This window comes from Gopherus flavomarginatus, chromosome 5 (assembly GCF_025201925.1).
Source record: "Gopherus flavomarginatus isolate rGopFla2 chromosome 5, rGopFla2.mat.asm, whole genome shotgun sequence".
Lineage (NCBI taxonomy): Eukaryota > Metazoa > Chordata > Testudines > Testudinidae > Gopherus > Gopherus flavomarginatus.
In genome coordinates, this window is record NC_066621.1 from 86,327,113 (window position 1) to 86,351,872 (window position 24,760).

The 24,760-nt window shown below is 50.0% G+C and overlaps 1 protein-coding gene across 3 annotated transcripts in view; it reads right to left on the reverse strand.

Annotated features, from left to right (window-relative positions):
* Positions 1-24,209, reverse strand: part of CHRM4 (cholinergic receptor muscarinic 4) — a 62,324-nt gene extending 38,115 nt beyond the window's left edge. For 2 of the 3 annotated variants that reach the window (XM_050955390.1, XM_050955389.1), the window contains exon 1: positions 8,418-8,693. In XM_050955390.1, coding sequence (XP_050811347.1) covers positions 8,418-8,472 — 55 coding nt within the window. In that variant the 5' untranslated portion in view covers positions 8,473-8,693. Of the gene's footprint in view, positions 1-8,417; positions 8,694-24,132 lie in introns of those variants that run through there. The other variant, XM_050955393.1, reaches the window with a different exon arrangement.
* Between the last annotated feature and the right edge of the window lie 551 nt (positions 24,210-24,760).

A 24,760-nucleotide genomic window follows, 5' to 3' on the forward strand; every position in this document is an offset into this window, starting at 1 on the left:
ACCTCATAGCATTTCCCAATTCCTCACTACAGCCTAAAGTGTACCATGTTAATTCTCTCAAGCCTTTCTATTCCAGAGACTTACAGGTTTGTCAGTTTACAGTCCAGGGAGAGGATGCTGAGTGGCCTGACGGTGTCTACTACGACGGGAAAAAAGACGGTGGCGTGGAAGAGGTGAACCTCTCAACCACTCTGGAACGTCTGCAGCGGCAGCAAATCAAGGAGCTGTGCACTAGCTTCGCCCCATTGTTCTCAGCCACCCCAGGACGGACTGAACGGGCATACCACTCCATTGATACAGGTAATGCTCACCCAATCAGAACCCCACCCTACCGAGTGTCTCCTCATGCCCAAGCTGCTATAGAACGGGAGATCCAGAACATGCTACAGATGGGTATAATCCGCTCATCTACCAGTGCATGGGCATCTCCAGTGGTTCTGGTACCCAAACCAGATGGGGAAATACGCTTTTGCGTGGACTACCGTAAGCTAAATGCTGTAACTCGTCCGGACAACTATCCAATGCCACGTACCGATGAGCTATTGGAAAAGTTGGGACGTGCCCAGTTCATCTCTACAATAGACTTAACCAAGGGGTACTGGCAAGTACCGCTAGATGAACCTGCCAAGGAGAGGTCAGCATTCGTCACCCATGCGGGGGTGTATGAATTCAATGTCCTTCCTTTCGGCCTTCGAAATGCACCCGCCACCTTCCAGAGGCTGGTAGATGGTCTACTAGCTGGACTGGGAGAATTTGCAGTTGCCTACCTCGATGATGTGGCCATTTTTTCAGACTCCTGGCCCGAACACCTACTACACCTGGAAAAGGTCTTTGAGCGCATCAGGCAGGCAGGACTAACTGTTAAGGCCAAAAAGTGTCAAATAGGCCAAAACAGAGTGACTTACCTGGGGCACCAGGTGGGTCGAGGAACCATAAACCCCCTACAGGCCAAGGTGGATGCTATCCAAAAGTGGCCTGTCCCACGGTCCAAGAAGCAGGTCCAATCCTTCTTAGGCTTGGCCGGATACTACAGGCGATTTGTACCACACTACAGCCAAATCGCTGCCCCACTGACCGACCTGACCAAAAAGACCCAGCCAAATGCAGTTAAGTGGACTGATGAGTGTCAAAAGGCCTTTACCCAACTTAAGGCGACGCTCATGTCGGACCCTGTGCTCAGGGCCCCGGATTTTGACAAGCCATTCCTAGTAACCACAGATGCATCTGAGCGTGGTATAGGAGCAGTGCTCATGCAGGAAGCAACAGATCACAACTTCCATCCTGTCGTGTTTCTCAGTAAGAAACTGTCTGAGAGGGAAAGTCACTGGTCAGTCAGTGAAAAGGAATGCTATGCCATTGTGTACGCCCTGGAAAAGCTACGCCCATATGTTTGGGGACGGCGGTTCCAACTACAAACTGACCATGCTGCACTAAAGTGGCTTCATACTGCCAAGGGGAACAACAAGAAACTTCTTCGTTGGAGTTTAGCTCTCCAAGATTTTGATTTTGAAATTCAACACATCACAGGAGCTTCTAATAAAGTTGCTGATGCACTCTCCCGTGAGAGTTTCCCATAATTCAGTAGTTAAAAAGTGTTCTTAAAATGTAGAAGTCTGTTAGTTATATACTTAGGAGTATATGTAAAGGTGTATGTGTTGTATTAATCTGTTTATTTTCAAGTTCTAGAAGGAAATCGCCGCCAGTGAGCTTCCCCACTGTCTGCAATTTGGGGGGCGTGTCATAAACAGATAGCTAAGGGTTAATGTCTCTTTCACCTGAAGCACCTGACCAGAGGACCAATCAGGAAACCGGATTTTTTCAACTTTGGGTGGAGGGAACTGAGTGTTTTTGTCTTTGTTTTCTGGCTGCCTGCTTGCTCTGAGCTTTGGAGAAGTAGTTCTACTTTCTAGTCTTCTGTTTCTAAGTGTAAGGACAAAGAGATCAGCTAGTAAGTTATATGGTTTCTTTTCTTTGGTATTTGCATGAATATAAGTGCTGGAGTGCTTTGATTTGTATTCTTTTGGAATAAGGCTGTTTATTCAATATTCTTTTAAGCAATTGACCCTGTGTTGTATCATCTCAATACAGAGAGAACATTTGTACTTATTTTTCTTTCTTTTTATATAAAGCTTTCTTTTAAGACCTGTTGGAGTTTTTCTTTACTTCAGGGAAATTGAGTCTGTACTCACCAGGGAATTGGTGGGAGGAAGAAATCAAGGGGAGATTTGTGTGTTGGATTGCTAGCCTGACTTTGCATTCCCTCTGGGGGAATAGGAAAGTACTTTTTGTTTCCAGGATTGGGAACAGAGAGGGAGATTCACTCTGTTTGGGTTCACAGAGCTTGTGTCTGTGTATCTCTCCAGGAGCATCTGGAGGGGGGAAGGGAAAAAGGATTATTTCCCTTTGTTGTGAGACTCAAGGGATTTGGGTCTTGGGGTCCCCAGGGAAGGTTTTTCAGAGGGACCAGAGTGCCCCAAAACACTCTAATTTTTTGGGTGGTGGCAGCAGGTACCAGGTCCAAGCTGGTAACTAAGCTTGGAGGTTTTCATGCTAACCCCCATATTTTGGACGCTAAGGTCCAAATCTGGGACTAAGGTTATTACAGGAAGGGAAAAGGTTTATTTCCCTTTGTTGTGAGACTCAAGGGATTTGGGTCTTGGGGTCCCCAGGGAAGGTTTTTGGGGGGACCAGAGTGCCCCAAAACACTCTAATTTTTTGGGTGGTGGCAGCTTTACCAGGTCCAAGCTGGTAACTAAGCTTGGAGGTTTTCACGCTAACCCCCATATTTTGGACGCTAAGGTCCAAATCTGGGAATAGGTTATGACAACTTGCCAATCCCATTCACTTCAGTGACCCTAGATTACTACTCCTAAAATCTCCAGACATCTCAGTGAGAGAGGAACTCCAGAGCATAGTTAGCACAATTTCAGTGTCAACATGCAGAGGATCTTTGTATCTTTCCCACATTTGGGGAGCGGAGCAGATAGGGTGTTTACTGTCTTGTTAAAAACTAGGAAATTAAATGCAAAAACGCTCTCTCTCTCTCTCTCAGGTACCTATATGGGTCCCAACAGTGTGTATTACTAGAATCTTGTCAGGACAGATTTAAACACAAACACACTGCCCCTTCTGCAATGCCCATAATAAATGGATTATGCCAGTACTAAATCATTTCTGTTAGGCTCTCTTGTATTAAAACAACATACTAATCTATGGAGGTGGTCATGTGCCTAACATGAGAGAACAATCTATCCCATTGTGATAATAACCTTTACCCTTCCCCATCCATCCATCCTCCACCCCAATATTTTCCCCACAACCCACTCATCTAAAATTTACATTGCATTCTTTTTCAGGCATGGACAGTAATTTTTGATGAGGTCTGTAAAGTTCCCATCATGCCTTTGTGCACCATGAAATAATAATAATAATAATGGAATGCAAAAGTTAAGTGTTTCATAGTAATATTAACTCACCCACACTGCACATAATACTTTTGATTAATAGTTATGCTATTAAATGTCACCTGAATCTGTACAGTATGAACTAGGTAATGTTACTATGGCTTTGATTTAGCAAAGTGCTTCAAGTAAGTGCTTAGGTGCTCTGCTGACCTGTGCCTCGTGAGAGCTTTTATTTCTTCACTCCCTCATTTTCTGCATCTAAATGTGTAACCTTAACATTGCTTTAAATGTAAATACATTTGGCCAGAGAAAATTGCCCTACCTTTGTGCGTGGGCTTTCCAGGTAGGCAGAATAAATGTCCTGCAATTTCTACTCCCTCGGAGAGATTGTCTAGATTGATGTTAATGGGGAAGGGAATGGTGACGTTGTTACAAGCACCATTTCAGATAGTATATGCCACAGAGTTTTGTTGGGATAACAGTTGTGCTCTGCCTAGGATGGAGTCCATGCTACTAGCATATAGGGTGACCAGATGTCCTGATTTTAAAGGGACAGTCCCAATTTTTGGGTCTTTTTCTTATATAGGTTCCTATTACCCTCACCCACTATCTCAATTTTTCACATTTGCTGTCTGGTCACCCTACTAACACATGAACAGCATTCTATTTGAAGCTCTAACTTAATAGCCAGAAGCACCACCCTTCACTTTTAAATATATCTTTCTCATACAACTGGATACATACATGTATGACCTGGTATTGACTGGTTCCACCATGCCAGAACTGGTATTGTCTGGTTCTGCCAGAAACTGAGACATGGATGGCCAGGCCTAGTGATTGGTGCAGTGGCAGTCAGCCTAAGAACCAGAGCCAGTGATCAACACTGGAATCAGGAGTCAATAGCAGACTAGGCCTGGCAAACTAGGCGGGAACAAGCTAAGGCCTGCGGTACCTTTCACCGCTATCAAGCAGGGGAGTGTACCACGCCATGAAGTGACACAACATTAGGCAGATTGAGTGGCTGTTTCCCCAGGGAGCAGTAGCTCAGTGGTTTGAGCATTGGCCTGCTAAACTCAGCATTGTGAGTTCAATCTAGAGCAAAATCAGTACTTGGTCCTGCTAATGAAGGCAGGGGGCTAGACTCAATGACCTTTCAGGGTCCCTTCCAGTTCTATGAAATGGGTATATCTCCATTTATTATTATATTATCTGCTCTGAGAGTCACTAAACCAACTCCTGACTTGTGGATTGGCTGGTGCCTAGCACAGAAATGATTCACCCCACATGTGGCTTAATCAGGCTCTAGTTCAGAGATGATTCATCACCTCACAGGTTCTCTGGGAATGGACATGACTCCACTATGTGGGAATGGGTACTGGCTGGTTCTCTGGAATGGATGTGTCTCCCTCCCATGCAGGAACTGGTATTAGCTGGTTCTCTGGGAATGGATGGCATTAGTTGGTGTTGAGCTAATATGAAGTGTGCCAGTGAAAACAACAACATAGTTTTTCAGCTTTTTGGTAAAAGCGCAGTCTGTGACTGCTAGTCCACACTGGAAACCTCTGTCTTGGCATGTCACTGGTCAGGTTAGGAAGGACTATGAATAACTGAAGAGATTCCTAAACTGAATTGCAGAGAGAGGTGGCTGATGCTGGGTCCTCATTTCCAGCTGCCAAAATTAAAAAAAAAAACAACCCTAAAAATACAGTATGGTTGCCAACTCTTGCAATTTTATCATGGGTCTTCCAATATCTGGTGTTTTACTTAAATCCCCAGCTCCAGGAAACTATCTAACCAGCCTAGGGTATGTCTATACTGGAATAAAACACTAGTGTCTGGCCCATTTCAGCTAACAGGGCTATAAAATTACAGTATAGATCTTCGGGCTCAGGCTGAAGTCCAAGTGCTGGGACTCCCCTGAGTGCGGAGGGTCCCAGAGCTCAGGCTCCAGCCAAAGCCCAAATGTCTACCCTGCAATTTTCTAGCCCCACAGCCTGAGCCAGCTGATGCAGGCTAGCTGTGGGTGTTCTACTGCAGTGTAGATGTACCCTTAGATACTTGTATGTCCACTATTGCTGCAGTATCCAAGCACTTTACAAGTTCTAATGGACTTATCCTCAGAGCACCACCAGGAAGTACTATTACCCCCCTTCAGCAGGCAGCAAAAAGTGGCACAGAGAGGCTAAGGCTCAGATCTTCAAAGATGTTTAGGCTCCAAAGTTCCATTGATTTCAGTGAAAGTTAAGAGTCTAAACGCCCTTGTGGAGCTGTGCCTAGGTGACCTCACAGGGTCCCATTGGCAGTCTGTGAAAGAGGAGCGTCTTGAGCCCAGCTCCCTCAACTGGGGGCTGACCCATGACATTTTTCATTTGGGGTTGGCAATACAGGATTCAGTACTTTCCTATCATCATTTGCCCCAGGGAAGTCATCTGGTCCCCAGTGGGAAGACAGATGCTCTGAACCCTAGTGAAAGTGGGAGGAGAGGTGGTCTCAGCACAGCTGTGAACGGAAGAGGAGGTGGGGCTCACACAATGGTGAATGAGAGGGAGACAGCCATACAACAATCTCTCCCTTAAGGTGCCACAAAAAGATTTGAGAACCCCTGAATCATTGGAATGGAAAGAGATCAGCTAGGAGATCACCTTATCTATGCGCATCATCCTCTGCTAAATCACTGCTTATACACCTCCGGTGTGCCAGGAAGAATGAGTGGTTCCTTTGCAAAAACCTGGATTGAAAGGAACCACCTCCCTTCCCTTCTCCTGAGCAGGAGACCCCGCTTGCTAGGTATATCATCCCTCTGCTAGGAAATCAGCGGGAGCAATTTTCATTTTAAGAGGAGTCTCTTTTGAGACAGTTTCCTGCTGGGAAAGAGTCTTTTAGAAATGGAAGCATCACATCAAACAATATCTCCAGAAAGCTGAGGGCTGCTGATGTCACAACACCTACTGGTGCCCATTCTGATGTCACCCACTTCCACATTCCAGGTGGGATGCAGTTGAAAGGAACAATACAAGAAACGAATGTTGTTTAAAGTGACCGTGAATGAGAATTCCAATCCATTCACACATCATAGTCTAGTCCCACCTTGTCAGTCACCCGACCCCACTGATTTACTTGACACCTTCAAACCTAAGGAAGGCAGGAATTACCTAGCATGGGCCCAGTGGGTAAAATTGAAGTAACGATATGAAATTAAGCAGAAGAAACGTGAAGTGAATGGGGACCAGGGAGCCAAACTGTGAGATCGGTGAAGAAGCAGGGCCATCTCCTAAGGAGAGTCAGGCCAGCCTCTTCGTTCGTGGGGACACTAAAAACTGACAGGCACCGCCAGGGAGAATGGACTTAAAGGAACAATGGGTGCCCTGCAAGGGGGTGGGAAGGACTAGATGGTATGTAATACATATTTCCCGGCTGTTCTCTCTACAATACTTCAGTGGTAGATTCACGCAGTCCTGCTCTTTAATATCACACCAGTGTGACAGAATAATGCATGATCCACACCAGCTCATGATTACACATCCCAGATTGCCCAGTCTTTGTATACACACACACACACACACACACACCCCTAAACCCTTGGCCAATAACCGCCTAGCTCTTTGTATTTGCTCGACGCTCCCCTTCCATCCTGTTTTGTTGTCTCCATCAGAGTGTCAGCTCTTCCGGACAGTGACCATATCTACCTAATTTGTACAGCGCCCAGCACATTGTAACAAAGGTGTTGCCTAGGGCACTTGCTCTCCGGCTTAGGGAACAGGAATGATCCTCGGTTTGCTTGATAATGACACGGCCCCGTGTCCTCCCGACCCTGATTTATGCCCTTTGTGCCCTTGAGTCCCTCGCTAACTGTAACGGAGTCAGGGCTGCCGGCTTCACCGCCCAGACTGCTCCTTAGCGGTACCCGCGGCCAGACGCCCAGCGAAAGCAGAGCTACACCGAGCCCAGGGCTGAGTAGGCTCTGGTGCAGCAGAGGGGAAGCGTCCCCGTGTCCCCAGAGCTTCCCCTCGCGCCCGGGGAACCGAGACTTGGGGGCCAGCCAGGGGAGTGCCACGTGTTTTGCTGGGGTGCTGTTAGAAGGGGAGAGTCTCCAGCGGGCGATTGCCCATGAGGCCGCGGGCGGTGGGGAAGGCGAGGGGACCAGTGCCAGCCGCTGGGGCCGAAGTGCGGGGTCCCCTAGGCGAGAACTGCCTCCTGCGCTGGGTACCCGTCTAGTGCGGCTGTAGCCTGGATCCGAATTAGGTGCTACCGATAGTGGCTCTTTCCTGAGAGCCCCTTCCCCGCGCGATCCGAATCTCACTGGCCCGGTGCGGGCTCTGCCCCGAGCAGCGGGGCCGGCTGGTCCCCCGCCTCCCCTCAGCAGCTGGAGCGGTTCGCTCGGCTCTAGCCCGCTCCCTCTGCCTTCCCCCCGCTTCCCAGATGTTGCCAAGTGACAGCGGGAGAAGCGCAGAAAAGCCATTTTTAGGCAAATGGAGTCCGGGAAAGTTGACAGAGAGACGGCGCGTCCGCAGCCCGCCGCGGGGAACCCTGCCCGTCCCTTCCCCGACCCCGGCGCCTCAGTCCCCTTCTTGGGACGAGCCTAGAAAAGCGGGGAAATGCCAGACCCCGGCCTGCCAGCTGCCTCGAGATCCCCGCTGCGTGCAGGGACCTGGATCCCAGCCCGATCGCCTCCCTCGCCGCTCCCGCCTCCTTCCCGTCTAACTGCAGCCCGAAGTAGCGGGCACGTCCTTGCCTAGGAGCAGAGGGCGCTTGGGGAGTGGGCAGCGGGCCGGGGGAAAGAGAATCACCCCCACTATCTAATCTGCGCTCCCCCCCACCGCATTCCTGCAAACTCCTTGGCCAAGGGCACCCCAGGCGCCCGCTCCGGCCACTGTCGTAAGCAGAAGCCGGGCTGAGGGATGAACAGAGACGCCCCCTTGCCCGGGGCAAAGGCCAGCAACGCCCGGGCCGGGGATCGCTCTGTGCAGCCCGGCTCCCCGCACTCCCAGGCTAGGGGAGGAGCCGCTCACTCACCGGGCGCCCCCCACGGCGTTGGCGCTCCGGCGCCCGTGCTGTTCTCAAAGCCCATGGTGCATCTTCCCGCCCGCCGGGAACCGCTCGCGGCTGGAGGGCTGGGGCCGCTCAAGGGAGAGCGAACGATCCCCGGACCGGAGTCCGCTTCACGGGAGGCTCCCTCCCTCGGGCATTTCCCTCTGGGCAGCTGGCGCTGCGCCGGGAAGGCGAAGAGAGCCGGAGCCAGGCCGGCGTGGCGTGGCCAGCGCTCCTGTCGGGGCCGCCCCGCGCCCAGCCCTGCCCAGATGTGCCGCCCTCTCGCGCTGACTGGCGCGCGCCCACTTTTCTCCCCCGTGCAAAAAAAAAAAAAAAAAAAAAAAAAAAGGAAAGAAAGAACAAGCAGCGAGGCAGCCCCGGAACCATGATGTAATGGAGCCTCAGCCAATCACGGCGGGGCTGCGAGCGCTACTTTCCCCTCTCACCCGGCCTGAGGGGCCTGTGGCTCGCCGCTGGCACATCACTGGGGGCGGGGGGGCAGGGCAGGGCAGCGGGAGCTCAGGGTCATGCCCCCCATTACTTGCCTTTGCCTGAGGCACCGCCCCCGGTGCACGGTGGAGGGCAGGGCACAGGCCGCCCTGGCTCCAGGGTGAATGGCCTCGCTCGGGGCGGGGACTCTGTTCAACCTCTGCCCCCAGGGAGCCCCACCCGGCCCGTTCCACGAGCTCCGTGCGCAGGGACACAGCCGAGGGGCGGGAGCCGCCCCTGCAGCAGGGCGCGCGGCTGTTGCCCGCAGGGGGTTGTGCGCTGTCCAGGCCAGGTACCCACCAGCTGTCGGGCCGCGAGGCGCGGCCGGGCTTTCAGCGCCGGACAGCTCCCGGGCTGGGGCGGCGTCGAAGGGACGTGCGGGAGGGGCAGACAGGGAGAGGGGCGCCGATCGCACAGCCCCAGTGCGGGCCCGGCCTTTCCAAGCAGCGAGCCTGAGGCTCCAGTCTCTGAGCTGACGGGCCGGCACTGGGGACCCAGAGAGCGGCGGCCCAGGGCCCAGGATCTGCCTAGCCCTGCTGGGGAGGGAGTGGGAGCGGCTCTCCCGGATCCGGACAGAGACAGCCTTGCCTCACCCCCCGGCAGAGGGCTTGGGCTCCATTACGGAGACATCTGGCCAAGGGCTAATGAGATTAGCTCCCTAACGAAGGATTAATTGAGTCTTGGCCGCCTGCTTCCTAAACCCCGTGCCCCCGGCTCCCCCTTGGGGACAGTGAGCTCGGACTCGCGCTGCGCAGCTCACTGAACAGGAAGGGGGACCCCAGAGCGCAGGCCTGTGCTCAGGTAGACTCCGCTCCGGGGCACTTTCAGGGGCTAATCCCTCCCCCGGTGATCTCCCAGCGGTCGGGAACGGGCTAGGTGTGTGATCGCCTCCGCTCTGGGCTGGGTAGTGGCCGGTTTACATGGCCCAGTTAGATCCCCAGACTGCCGGGCCCACGGAGCCGGAGGGGGCTGCGGGGCGTGGGAGGGGGGTTAGGGGAGCGGACTCTGATGGCAGGGCGATTCTCAGCGCCCTGGGACAGGAAGCCGCTCCAGGGGCAGCCTCTGTCCTGCCTGCTCCCCTCTGCCCCGCACCCGAGGTTCAGCCCAGAGAGCACTGACGGGGGAGAGAGGTAACCTCGCCAGTGGCTGGTTTTCCATGAATGGAGTGACTCCTGGCAGACTCCGCAGTCTGCTCGCGGATCGCTCTCCCCGAGCCAGAGGCACCCAGACGCACAAACTGCCGGCACACAATAAGGAGTCGATGAGTTGAACATATCGTCTTATGTCACCGCTCACCTAAAGCCCATTCTGCTCTAATCGCTGGGAAGCGTTCCCAGCTGATTGGACCTGATTGCGCCTCCAGGTCAAGGGGTTTAGGGAATGGAAACCCGCCTGTTACACAGTTTAGAGCCACGAACCTGCCTCTTCAGGCCAGGGGAGGGTTTTCTAAATTTCTCTACCATCTCCCCTTCTCTAGCCAACCACTTTGGCTCTCTGCTAGAATATGCAGAAGGAATATGCAGGTGGAGAAGAGAGGGGGAGATTCAGATCAATTTCCAGCACAGTTTAATTGAGCAATGAAGGTGGAGAGTTCATCTCCCAAGCTGAAGTGTACCCCTGAGCTTGAGGATGCGCTGGAACCCCACTGGAACAGAACCCCTGCACTGTAACCGGACTCTATAGAGAAGACAAGCACCGCAAGAGAGCCCTGCAGAGAACATTTGCGCCCCAAGAGAATCCTGCATTAGAACATCTGCGCCTCAACAGAACCGGCACAGAACTCTTGCACCGGAAGAGAACCTGCACAGCGCCCTTGTACTGCAAGATAAACTCAGGTAGAACCCTTGCACTGCAATAGAACCCAAATCCTGTAAAAGAACCTCCCGTAGAAACCGCCCGCTGCAACAGAGCCCCACGCAAGACCCAAGCATTGCAACAGAACTGCAGGAGATCCCTGCGCTACACCAGAACCCCCGTGTTCCAACAGGACCCAGCACAGCAGCCTTGCCATGCACCAGAACCCCACAACTGCAACAGAACCTCTCAAAATATCCCTGCCCTGCACCAGAACCCCACAACTGCAACAGAACCTCTCAAAATATCCCTGCCCTGCACCAGAACCCCGCTCCAAGAACGTTCTTTTTTAATCATGGCCTCCCTCGCTTTTCTCAGGTTATGCACTCCTGTGCTGATTCCTCAAATGCTCCGCCAGCGTAACCGATCAGGCAGCAGAGAGATCAGTGATGCTATAATAACCATAAAAAAGCACAGAAAAAGAAAAGAAATCACAAAAGAAGCAGCTGTTCACATTTCAGCAGCTGACACATTGATTTGAAACCCTATAATTTCACCTGACGATAATTTCAAATATTTATGGGAAAAATTTTCCTCCCCACTCCCCACTTTGCCTTCTATTTCAGAAAATATCGGTGGGGATTCCACACACACCCCGAATATTTCAATTCTAAATTCAATTCTAAAGTCAAAAGTTTTCCTGGATGTTTCAAATAAGTTATTCAGAAGTCTTCAAAGTCACTACTGCATCTTCCCTCTAGTCTGGCTGAAAAGCTACCGCTCTCAGTTCAGCACCAAGGACAGAGGTACGCACGGGAGGTAGGTGGGGGCGCTGAGCTTGTATGGCTCAGGGACCGACACGTGGGATCACTGCGGACAGGCATTTCTAGAATTTTGAATGCTGCGGATCGGTAGGAAAGTTGCTAGCAGAAAAACCTAGGGAAGTGGTTCCATAGGAAGAGGCCTCGCGATCACAGACAACCCTATGCTCCCCAGTTTAGCCATTGGGAGACGGTCCTTCTTGGAAATCCACTCCAATCCCTGAAGCCTGCAGCTCTTTAAAAAGAGCTTCATACAATCTAACTGATCGATGTAGTTCATTTACATCTGGCGCTAGTGTTCTGCATCCTCTGCTGCATGTGAGAAAGGAGACCATGGCTCTTTCTGCCATGTAGGATTAGGGATAGGCTACAGCGAACGCCTGGAAGTCCCCGATTCATATCCCGCCACTACAGGGAGGGCAGGGCTGGGTAGGTTTCTTGCCTCTGCTGGAGTGCATTTTCCTCGCTTCATACTGATAAACCAGCATTGCCACAGAGGATTTATCCAAATCCAGCGAGCAAGATGCCCAGGAGGGCAGGGATTTTTCAAAGACAAGACTCCCCTCAAAAAATTGTAAACAATTGTAAACAATAACTCCTTTCTTGCCCCCTCATACACTCGCTTTCAAACCCTCGGTATTGTTTCCCAGGGACAAAGCATCAAAACACAGTTTCATAACATCTGATTTACCCCATAGTGCTGCCTTCTCTCGTGCAGCTATGAGAGTGGTTTTGTTAGGGAGGAAAAACAAACAGATTTATCAATCCCACCCTCTCCCCACATTCCTTTCCCCGCTGGCGCACACACGCACATACACCCATTAACCCACACCCCTTTCTCCCTCCTCTTTGTCTCCACATACACGTACACACACTGTCTGAATACATCCACCCTTTTCTGCACCCTTTGTCTCTCCCCCGCATGCACAACCCCCACTACCTACCTCTGGGACAGAGGAGTTATCACAGGCTAAGGGAGAAAATTCTGTGGAAGCCCTTTGTTAAAATATTGGCAGTATTTCATAGTCTCAGGATTGCAGGAGAAACAGGGGCCCATCCTGCAGAGCCCCCTCCTTGGAATCTCCTGCCCTGAGAATGGGGGAGATTTCTGAGTCACAGCAAAGATAATGTTGCATTGTAATTTAGACAATTTTCTTTGCTGACACAGTTCCAAGGCTGGAAGTTTCAATGCATCACTCGGCACCCTGAAAAGGTCAAGCAGGCAAGTCACTTGCATAAATTCCCATTGTGCTGTTCCCCATCAGCACCAAGAGGATCCTCATCCTCTGGCTACTGCAGGGGCCACAGACAAGCTCACCACCAGTCAGTTCCTGGAACTTCTCAGTTAGTGCTAGTTGCAAGGCTGTTTGCAGGTACCTTCTCTCCTGCCTCAACTGGAATGATCAGAATGGAATTATTTCCTAGTGCTAGGGCCAGGTTCTCAGCTGGTGCAAACCAGCATAGCCCCTTCAGTGGAGTTATGCTGATTTATATGATAAAGATCTGGCCCACGGTTTTTAAGCTTGTCAGAAAGCTACTGCCTCTCCTCTCTCCCCCCCAGTAACCCATACCCAGCTAAGGGAGCATGCCACATATTAGCCTGTTGTAGTGGCTGGTGGGATGGCTAAGAGGAAGCCAAACAGTCAGAGTTTGTGTTGCCAGGCCTTATCCAGCAGGATCTCAGACCACATCTACACTACAAACTTTGGTCAATGCAAGTTTTGTTGGCATAAAGCCGCTGCAGTTAGTACATTGCTTGTGCGCATGTGCACTTGGCTCCTTGTGCGGGCATTGCACATGCTCACCAGCCGTGCCTGTGTTGATGCACAGTGCAGTGAACCATGGGCAAGTATCCCAATGGGCAACCTGCTGCCATCCAGCACACTAGCTTTTGAGAAGTTTTGGCAATGCATGGTGGGGCTGAAGCAAGTTGTGCAGGGGTAACTGGGAGTAAGGGGTCAACTTGCTAGTGTGCAACTGTCTCCATCCCATAATGTCATCTATACCACATAATTTTCACACCTTTTCTCAAAATTCCACAAACCCACACAGTCCACCTCACTGTCTGCCGCCTCTGACAGAAGTATGGAGCCTGCACAGCTTTGCGCTATTGTCAAAAACATTGTACGCACAATCCTGTATTTGCAGAACCGCAAGAAGAACCAGATCAGTAGGGAACATGGCAATTTCTTGGTGGACTAATTGCTGTAGGCCATAGCAAGAACCAATTCAAGCTTTTTGGGGGCATTGATGAAGGAGCTGCAGATGGTGGAGTGCCACTTTTGAGTCCAAGAAACAAGCACTGACTGAAGGAACTGCATTGTAATGCAGGCTTGGGATGATGAGCAGTGGCTGCAGAACTTTTGGAACACAAAGCCACATTCCTGGATCTGTGTGCCAAGCTCATCCCAGCCCTCTAGCACAGGGACACCAAAATGAGAGCTGCACAGACAGTGGAGAAATGAGTGGCAATCCACTGTGGAAAGCATTTTGGAGTTGGAAAATCCACTGCAAGGGCCATCATCATGAAAGTGTGCAAAAATGTGAAAGTGAAATCGCTTCCTGGCACACAGGATTGTGGCTTTCGGCACTATGCAGGCTCTAGTGGATGTATTTGCAGAAATGTGGTTCCTGAATGGCATTGGGGTGATAGACAACACGTATATCTCTATTTTGGCACTAGACCACCTTGCCACAGAGTATGTCAACAGAGTGGGCAACTTTTCTATGGTTTTGCAAGCACTGGTGGATCACCGGGGATGCTTCACCAACATCAGTGTGGATTGGTCAGTGGAGGTGCCTGACACTCGCATCTTTAAGAACACAGGACTGTTTAGAAAGCTACAAGTAGGGGTTTTCTTTCCCAGCTGGTAGATTACCACTGGAAATGTTGAAATGCCAATGGTGATCCATGGGACCCAGCCTATCCCCTGTTCCCCCGGCTCAAGAAGCCGTACACTGGCCAACTTTACAGCACCAAGGAAAGATTCCACTACCCACTCAGCAGGTGCAGAATGATATTTGAACATGCTTTTGATCAACTGGAGGGATGCTGGCATTGTTGACTCACAAGATTGGATCTGAATAAGCAACATATCCCAACGGTTATAGTTGCCTGCTGTGTCCTGCATAATATCTGTGAAGCAAATGGAGGAAAGTTTCTGCTGGGAGGGAGGGCAGAGGTGGAGTGGCTGTCTGCTCAGTTTGAACAGCCAGACACAAGGGATATTAGAAGAGCTCAACATGGAGCTGTACAGTTTAGAGAGGGGCTTGCCAAGAGCACTTTAACTATGAGCTACAGTAACGCATTGTGGTGCACTGTGCTCTACTTGCCCCTGATGTTTTGGGGTCTCTTTGGACTTGTGTGGTGTTTGATGTACATCTATGATGATAGCACTGTCAATGCAACTCTTAATTTTGCAATGCTTGCTGTACATTTATGGTGATTTCACTGTTTGTTACTGCTCCTATGAGCCATGTTACATTGTACAGTAATAAGTAATGGGTGCTTTCAAAACTGCTCGGCACTCTGAAGCATATATTGTGAACTAATAAAGATTAATTATATTCCTAATAATAGAATTTTATTCAGTAGCAAAACTAGTGAAAAGAAAAAATCCGGGCAATTTTAAAGCAAATACATTAAAAACTTAATAAATTAATATACACTTTTGAAGGGGAAAGAACATTCATATTCATTTTAGCTACACCTACACTAACCATGGCTTTCACGGGTCCATGCATGTGAAGCTGTAGTTGTCTTTAATGTCCCCAGGGTGGAGTGGTAGGGGGAGGTCAGCGACCCCTGATGCCACATGGAATATTGCATGGGGGGTAGGGAGGTGCTTCAGTGGAGTCCTTCAAGGACTCCAGAGGGAGGTGAGCCCAAGATTGTTGAACCTGTAGGTCCCCAAGAGTTAGCAGCATCTCTGTCTGCTGCCGGAGAAGCCCTATTATGTCCTGGTGCATCTCCCTCTCCTTTTCCTGCTGGGACTCTGGGGCTTTCTCCTCTCCACTCTTTCCTTCTCGAAGCTGTCTGCAACATTCACCTGCCAGGCCCTATGCTCATGGTCTAAGTCAGCACTGGCTTGCAGGATCTCATTAAACATGTTATCCGAGTCCTTTTCTTTCTCCTCCTTGTCTGGCTCAGGCATTCCACGGGTGTGGAGGGGGACCCCCTCAAGGCTGCAGTGGCAGCAGCTGCAGATAAAACACACAGAGTTATCATTATCAGTCTACTCACAATGTAAAGCAAAACTTAAGATTCAGAATTCCCTTCCCTTTCTCCCTCTAACTTTTAAACAAGATGTGTTCATTGACACTTCTGTTTGGGAGATCTTGTGCACAACACCGCTCACAGCACCAGCTCTGGTGAGCGTGCGCTGCCTGGGTGAGGGAAATGAGGAGAGAATTGCTTGGTTGCATTAAACTATGAGTGTAGGGCAATGGCACTGAGTACTGGCACCATTTTCTGCAGGCAGTGGTGATTGTAGCTGATATCGCATTCCTGAGAATAACAACAGCACAGATGCTGGTGGTGTCCCAAAGCCTCCTTATGCTGCTAGTCTGTGTGCTGCATAGTGCCTGCCAAAGTTATCACTGACTGGTGTGCAAAACTGTCCTACTGCAGAGGAAGAAATAAGGCTGCCATCCCTAGAAACCTCCAGGAGAGCATTGCAGAGAACCTCCATAACAGTTTCATCAAGATCTCTCAAGAGGATTCAAGAGACATCCCTGTGTACATAAACAAACTGCTCTGCATGGCCCCCCTTGCCTAACTCTACAAGGAATGAAAAGCAGAGAACAGCTCTACCTCTCTTTGTTGTAACATTATCTCTTATAATATAAGTAAATTAATGAAAAGTCCATCACTGAGTCCTGCTGAAGTTGGGGATTCCATCACTGTAATGGGAAATACATTTACACACGTACCAGAGAATGCTTCCCCTGCATCGGGCTCATCCATGCTCGACTGCCAAGACTGATTGGCCTGCAGTGAAATCTCACAAAGGTCCTGGCTCGCAGCACAGATGGACCTCCTGGTTGCATGTCTCCCATCCTCCTCCTCTTTCTCCTCCATCTTCACCTCATCCTCACTGTTCAAGCCAGGGGCCCGTGGCTCGGGTTCCTTGGAGGTATCAACAATGGTTTGTCGGGTGGTTGTCGGGTCTCTGCCAAGTATGGCATGCAGCTCTTTTTAAAAGCAGCAGGTCTCTGGGTCAGCACTAGATTGAGTGTTGACCTCCCTCGTCTTCTGATATGTCTTCCCTTCCACATGGCACTGCTGCTGATACCTGCATCCTCCATGCAATCTGTTCTTAGATGTCAACGTTTCTACAGCTGGTCCATAGCTGTGCCTTTACAGCCTCTTCTCCACAGAGGCCCAGGAGATCCAATATCTTCTCTCTACTCCAAGCCAGAGTGCAGCTGGAACGTGTAGCCAGCATGGGCACTTGGGCAGTTGCACACAACAATGGAAGCTGCTAGGTGTGCTCGCCAAGTTGGATTATCAGGAAAAGGCACTTCAAAAATTCACAGAGTTTTAAAGGGGGGCGGTAGTGAGCCCTGCAGTCTACATAACCCCTGAGCACTGGAGTTCACAACTGTGACCAGAGCCAGGGCCAGCTCCAGCATTTTTGACACCCCAAGCAGTGAAAAAAAAAAGCTGCAATTGGCAGCACTTCGGTGGGAGCTCTACTGCCGCCACTTCATCCTTTGGCAGCAATTTGGCAGTGGGGCCTTCCGTCCAAGAGGGACTAAGGGATCCACCGCTGAATTGCTACCAAAGAGCTGGACGTGCTGCCCCTTTCCGTTGGCAGCCCCAAGCAGCTGCTTGCTGCGCAGGTGCCTGGAGCCAGCCCTGACCAGAGTGCTCAGTGTCAGGCATTGTGGGACAGCTGCTGGAGGACTGTTAGGGTTGACAGAGGTAATGCAGTGTCTATACATGTGCTGTGTCAACTTCATTACACTGAGCATGGCTCAATGCTGCTTGGAGATGTGGTGTTACTATGTTGGCATAACAGGGCGCTTACATTGGGCAGGGGGAGACAAATTTAAGTGTAGACATATGCACAGTTAGTTTGACTCAAATCAGATTATGTTAACCTAACTTTGTAGTAGCAGCAAAGAATCCTGTGGCACCTTATAGACTAACAGACGTTTTGGAGCATGAGCTTTAGTGGGTGAATCTGAAGAAGTGGGTATTCACCCACGAAAGGTCATGCTCCAAAACGTCTGTTAGTCTATAAGGTGCCACAGGATTCTTTGCTGCTTTTACAGATCCAGACTAACACGGCTACCCCTCTGATACTTAACTTTGTAGTGTGGACCAGGCCTCAGGCTCAGCAATGCATACACGGTTAGATTAACATGAGCAAATTACAAGAGCTAAACACCTCTGGGAAGAAAGATCTATCATGAGCTACCTAAGAGAAGACATTCTGTCTCTGAAGATGGATTGTTTGTGGGATGAGGTGGGGACAAGAGATCCAGTCAAGGCAGGTCACTGGGGAAGCCAACCAAGTAGCAGACAGTATACCCTTTTTACCTGGAATAACTAAATTTCTGCATAGGCCAGATCTGGTTGTAGTATAGGCTGGGCTACTGTCCTTTTGGACTGGGGTTAATATAGGTTTGCATGGCAAAAGACAAAATCCACTGACTAACAGTTACATTATCCTGACACTCCACCAGCCTTTTACAGGTCACCAAAGTCTTCAGTCAATCAATTTCCTCCTCCACATCAACACAAACTCCAGAGAAAACTTTAAGAAGTTTAGGAGGAAGGCAGCAGGCTGAGGAACTAGCTCAACATGTTCTGCTTCAAAGACAACTAGATTACACAGTAGTTGTCTTATTTGACCGGGCTCCTGTTTAAAGCCTGGGCTCCCCATGGATAGACATCAGACTGTAATGAACAGCAAGGAATCTTCTTCCAGGGCTGATCAATCACCAAGATCAAAAAGTTTAATCAGATTAGAAGGAAAAGTCTGTACTTTTAAACTTTTAACTCTAGTTTTATTCAACCTCATTAGTCAAAAGAGCTCAGGTTTGCAAAAGTAGAAGTCTTCCCATGTGTAATCTTAGGAGAAATGGCTGTTGCTTCACTTACTTTGGAATGTTAATGTACTTGTTGCTGTTTCACCACCTGTTACTAAGTCACATCGGTCACATTCTTCTTCACTCAGAATAGAAAATGACATTTCTTTCTCTCATAAGTGATTTGGATGGATGAATTGGCCAACAAGAAGACGTGATTAGCTACATCTCTCTCTCCCAAGCTCCTAGCAATCTGGATTGTTGCCCATTCAGCCTCACCACTTGCAGATGTCCCTGAGATGCTAAGACATTCCTGAAACATTCATATTTTGCCACATCTTGGTGATGGAATCTTCCACTAACTTAAGTAGAACTGAATCCTAAATCCAAGAAAACTCCATGGAAATGTAATGGCTACACAGGCCCATTAAATGATGGACTTTGTAGACCCACCAGTGTTAAATGTGGAACAGTGACTTACCTGCATCTTTTCTGTAGTAATTTATTACTATTTTCCAGGACAGAATAGACTCTTCTTACAATTATCAAGACCACACTCATCTTCTGAGTTTGTAGATCTACTGGGTGGGACCGTTTTTTGTGTTGTAAATTGGAATGGGAGCATGTAAGAAGTTTTATTTAGTCCATTTTTGTAGTCAGTTGCATAGGGCATTAAAGTCTAATCTTCTTGAGACAGGGTTCTTGGCACCTTATTACTTTGTAGTTCAGTGCTATATAAACAATATAACAAATACCAATAATTATCTTTACAACTCCCAGACTCTGCTTGTACTCAGCCTCTGGGGCCTTGTTCTGAACTTGACAATTTTCTCCCTGTACTTGTGTGTGTTAGAATATATCTAACAGTTCATCAACAACTGGTTTCACTGCAGACTTAATACCTCTCTGAAAAGAGGGTACTCTGCCTTGAAAACAAAGGCTTGTAACATGCCCAGCCACTGGCTATCCTGGATGAGTTACACAACCGTGCCTGACAGTTCATCCAGCTGCAGTTAAAGGAAGAACATTTAATGTTGTAAGGAAGAAAGAGTAAAAAGTAGCCATGGAGCTGGCTGTGTTTCATGTAACTGTGTGTCTCTGTTCTCTTTCTTCAGTCATCACATTTCTATCAGCTATTTTCAGATGGCTTCCTTTTTACAGTCTTTCCCATAAGCTTCACTATAACTCTGTCTGACCAGTAATTTCTTCTTCTCCATTATCTGTTGGCAAGAATCCACCGAGATCCTCTTGCTCTCAATCTCCTCTGTTCCCAAATCATTTTATACTCCTGGAAATCTACAAATCCACTTTGCCCTTTGAACACTTTACCCAGTGGTGTATAGGCTCCTGAAGATCCTGAGGTTAAGTGGGCTAAAAGGCAGATGACCATTTTTTATGCTGTTTCTTCATTGCCACTTGCCATCCATAATCATCTCTCCAGAAGATGAATGGTCTTGTGGTTAAGGCATTTGAACTGGGATTAAGCAAGAGATTAATAGAGACCATTATGATCATTTAGTTGGACCTCCAGCATAACACAGGACATTGAATTCCACCCAGTAATTCCTGCATAAATCCCAATGATTGTATTAGCAGGTAGCTTTTAGGAAGCCAGTCAGCCTGGGTTGAGTTCCCAGATCGAGTGCACTTTCCTTGTGACCTTAAGCCTGTCTGCGCCTTAGTTCCTCATGTGTGAAATGAAGAGACACCTTCCTTTCTCATGCCCGGTCTGTCTGATTGCCAGGGACTATCTCTCACTATGGAGACCCACATAGCACAGTGGACGGTGGACCTCGATCATGTCTGGGGTCTCTAGTTACTACCCTGATACACACATAAACAAGGGTCACATAACCAGATACCAGCCCTCAGCTGATGGTGAATTACAAAGAGATTCTGGTGAAAACGGTCCTCAGCCTGCTTCCCTTGGCATGGTAACTTCACGCAGGTGGCATGGCTGCCTCCTACTACCAGCCCTTTCAACCTGAAGAAACATCATCCATCGCTCTCCTGATTTAAACGACCAAAGCCATAAATGAGAGTGTAATTCGCGGTGTCACCTGCCTGAGATAGCCTTGCTTTCCCGCTCCTGTTTGGGAAGCATCTTTCTCACCGCCTTTGCATGCAGCCCCATAGCCCCCACCACCACCTATACCCCCAGGCTCTTTCTCCTCACCAAGCGCTCAAGCTCCTTTCTCCGCAGTGAAATCTCTTTGGCTCGCCTCCCCCCCACACCATGAGTGCGCTGGGCTAGGGGGGCAGCGCGGCAGCGCCAATCTGAGAAGAGCCTGGTTCCGCCCCGAGGTGTCAGGCGCAGGAGGTGGCTGGGAGGAGGCATGGGGGGCAGGAGTGCAGCCCAGGGAAGGAGGGGATGGGGGAAGCGGGAGGTCCAGGCCCACACGGAGCCCTTCTCAGCCTCCCCCCGCCCCACCCGACTGGGAGCAAGCTGCCGAGCTTTATTATTCAGACCCGGCCGGGCTGACGAGACAGGTATTTCCATTGCGAATGGCTCGTAATCCCCCCCGGAGTCAGCCCGGCGCGAAATGCTTGTCCCGCCAGCAGCCGCAAAAGTAGGGGGAGAGGGGGGAGCCAGAGACTCCAGCCTGTCCCGGCGCTCCCCGAAGGGAGAGCGGCCTCGAGCCACCGGTGGGCTGGAGCCGCTGCCAGGCAAAGGGACGGAAACTGGGGTAGCCCAGCCCCTGGAGCTGCGCCCTGCCCTGCAGCCTGGGGGCGGATCGCCCAGCTGCGGTCCCTTCCCCGCACCCAGCGTGGCCTGAGCAATGGGGGAAGGGGCTGCGACCCGCCACAGCTGTAACCAGAGCCAACACCCGCCTCCCTCCGGATAAAGCCCGAGCGGGAGCGGAGCTGCGGGAACATTGACACGGGGATTAGGCCGGGAGCGCGGCTAAGCAGCTGTTTACACTCCGGAGCAGGACGCGGGCTGCTGCCTTCCGGAGCCAGGAGGCGCGGCCAGGTGTGAGCGCAAAGCCCCGGCCTCCCCCGACCCCACATGGGCACCTGACAGCCCCGGCTTCCCAGTCCAGCAGGTGACAGCGCCCCCTCATTAGCGCTTAGGAAACGAGCCCTGGCCTGAGTGGGGACCCACTTATGTGGGTGTAAAGCAGGGAGTGGTGCCCGTGCCCGTCAGAGGAGAATCCGACCCCCCCGCGAACCCAGCCCAGGGAGGGAGGGCGGTGGGAGCAGGGTGGCTGCACGGCTAGAGGAGAAGGAAGGGTTAAAACGCTCGGCCTGGCCCCTGCAGCGCTGTCCCGGCACCCGAGGGTGGTGCTCCGAGCACAGCCACACGCCGGTGGTTTGATCGCAGCGTGCAGAGACCCAACGATTCAGCTCAGCTGCCCCGCAGCCTCCCGGGCTGCTCGGAAAGACAAGACAGTGGACCGGGGATTTCATTCGTTTGTAATATAGCGCCAGGGAAAACTGCCAGCCAGAGCGCTCCGGGGAACGGACTCCTGTGTGTAGCCACGGAGCAGGTGCAACCCAACACCAGGAGTGTACACCGGCCCCCCAAGGGCCCGCCCCAGCCTGGCCTGAGGGACCACGGCCTGGGGAAGGGAGAGAGCTCAGCCTCCGTGGCCCATTCAGTCCTTGGTTTCTCTGCCGAGGCTGCCGCCAGAGAGGCCCATTGGCTGTGAAGGGGAGTGCTGCGAGATCCGTGGAAATGCATCCACAAATACAATTCACACAAGCCCTTGAGCAGCCATAACAAGCGACCAAGGCTTGTCTGATGTTTATCGTAGGGCTACATGAATAGTGGGCAGAAGGCCCCCCCTGCTGTAAAAGATTGTACAGGGATCCCCAGAGCTGTGCACTCAAGGGGCCCGGTTGACAAATTTGGCTGTCTAAAGACAGAGGCTTAATTATCCCATTCCAAGCTCTGAGCTGATTTAGGTGCTTGCACAGAGACTTAGGTGCTTAGTGCTAGGCGCCCACGTTTGGAAATTAGGCCTGGCTTGTAATGCTAGCGTTTGTCAATATTAGACAACTAGCAGCTATTCGTCAGTCAGACAAAGGAACATGTTTAGAGCACCGACTGGGGAATGTTATAAACAACAGCTCTCTAAGCAAAACCGTAGATGAACCGTTAGGCTATGCTACATTTAAAGTGCCCTTCTCCAATATTGTTTAGAGGAGTTACCATTTCTGGATACAGCCAGAAAGAGAAAAATAGCCGAGTCTTTCTTGATCTGATTTAGAAGCTTTTAGAGAGACAGTCTGAATCCAATTCAGAATGGTGCAGCCATAGCTCTTCCCTGATCTGTTAGCAACTAGTATGATCAAATCAGCCGGTTCATTCCCTGAGCAGTGCCTCACAAAAGGGCCAAAGAAGTGGCATTTCACACTGAGCCCCAGGATCATGCAAGCATCTCCTCCTTGCCAAAGTAGACTGGTGGCCATGAATTCATGAGGAATAAGTGAGCTAGCAAGAGAATTTATTCCTCCTGTTAGAATTAAATACAATATTCCACCCCACATCCTGGTGCATTGCACTCTCTTCAAGTCAGTACTCATCTGCTTTGGGGATTTTAAAAGACAGCTGCTGCTATTTTAAGGTTGCACTCAATTTTGTCACATTTACCATATAAGCACGACTTGGAATATTTCAATATAATTGTTTTGCTGCATTCTCCATTTTTGCAATTCTTATTTTTTTTCTGGTTAATGGAGGGGTTAAGTGTCTCTGAATCACTCCTTTTATACTTATTGTTCAACAAACCCCAACACTTCAAAATGTAGGCTGGGGCTGCTTTATTGGTATGCCATTAATGTGTCGCTTCCCATGCTGCAGCGGAGGAGGATCAGAACTCCCTAGTAATCTATGAAATATTGGGTCAATTACAGCCTCTGTTAGGGACATTAATGCCCACCCACACTGGAGGAAACACCAGTTCTAACAGTGATTCCCAGCTTTCCCAGTCAACTCTACCAGTCCAGTAGATTAAGACCTTGACTGCACCAGCCAGTGCCTGCCCTTAAGTTCCAAACCCCAGTCCAACCATCATAAGACTCATTGAGGGTTATGAGCATACACAGGTGAATGGTCACAGGACCCCAGTGGAGCCCTGCATGGAGGCTTATCACTAAAACAGGGAGGTGGAACATACAGCAACAGTAACAGAAACCAGAGAATCACTGTTCTAGAGCCTATGTGAGCCGAGCTGGGGAGAAAAAAATATTGCTTAGGCTACAGTGACAACAAATTCTCATTCGCAACCCCAATCAGGCAACAACAGTCTTGGCACAGCTCCCTCTTTCAGCATCAGCCAAAGAGCCTGGACTCTGCTGATTTGAGGCAGTGTGAGCATAATTACAATGTACACAGTAATGTCAATAGAGGCAAAAGCAGGTCCTTACGGGAGAGTTACTCAGAAATCTAATCAAGTAATCAGCTGTGCAGTGCTTGGGAACCAGGGCACTGTAGGGAAGTGAATGAAGAACAGAATTCACCTTGGGGAAAAAACTGCACATTTCCATAATGTTCCATGTCTGATGACAATGAAGAACAAGTGGTTACACAAGTTTCTAACTACAAACCAAACCTTGGGAATATGCTTGGAATGTGACCTCCTTTCTTTAGTGATTGTCAGCCAAATCATGTCCCTTGTCTTGGGAAACTGTGGAAGGAAAGAGGAAGTAGAGGAAAATCCCCCTTGTGCTAGGGAAAGGGCACACAGATCCTATACAGCTGTGCCATAGTTATTGTCTGGCCAGAAGTAACATGCATCTCAATGACAGGAATAAACTAAAGGGCCAGATCCTCAGTTGGTCTAAATTAGCCTAGTTCCATTGAAGTCAGTGTACTGAAATCAATAGAGTGCAGCGATGTGCACCAGCTGAGCATCTTCCCAAAATGTTGTTTGATAGTAAAAGCCACCAGTGGGGATCTGCGTGTGCGGAGACAAAAATAAGCTTAGAATGACCCAGAGCGGAGGTCCCAAACTTCACAGGCAATTGTCCCTCAGACTGAGAGCTCAGCTGCACCAGCCAAGACTTGCTAGCTCACAGTCAGTAGCACACACACTGTCCCGTTTGTGCTGCTTCAAGCCCAAATCTTAATGTCAAGAGGCCCAAACTCCTTTGGGGGCAGGATGCGGTTTAGAGAGCAAGCAATTACATGAGGCAGGCAATGGCAGTGTAACAGGGCCCAGCTCAGAGGCTTATCATTCA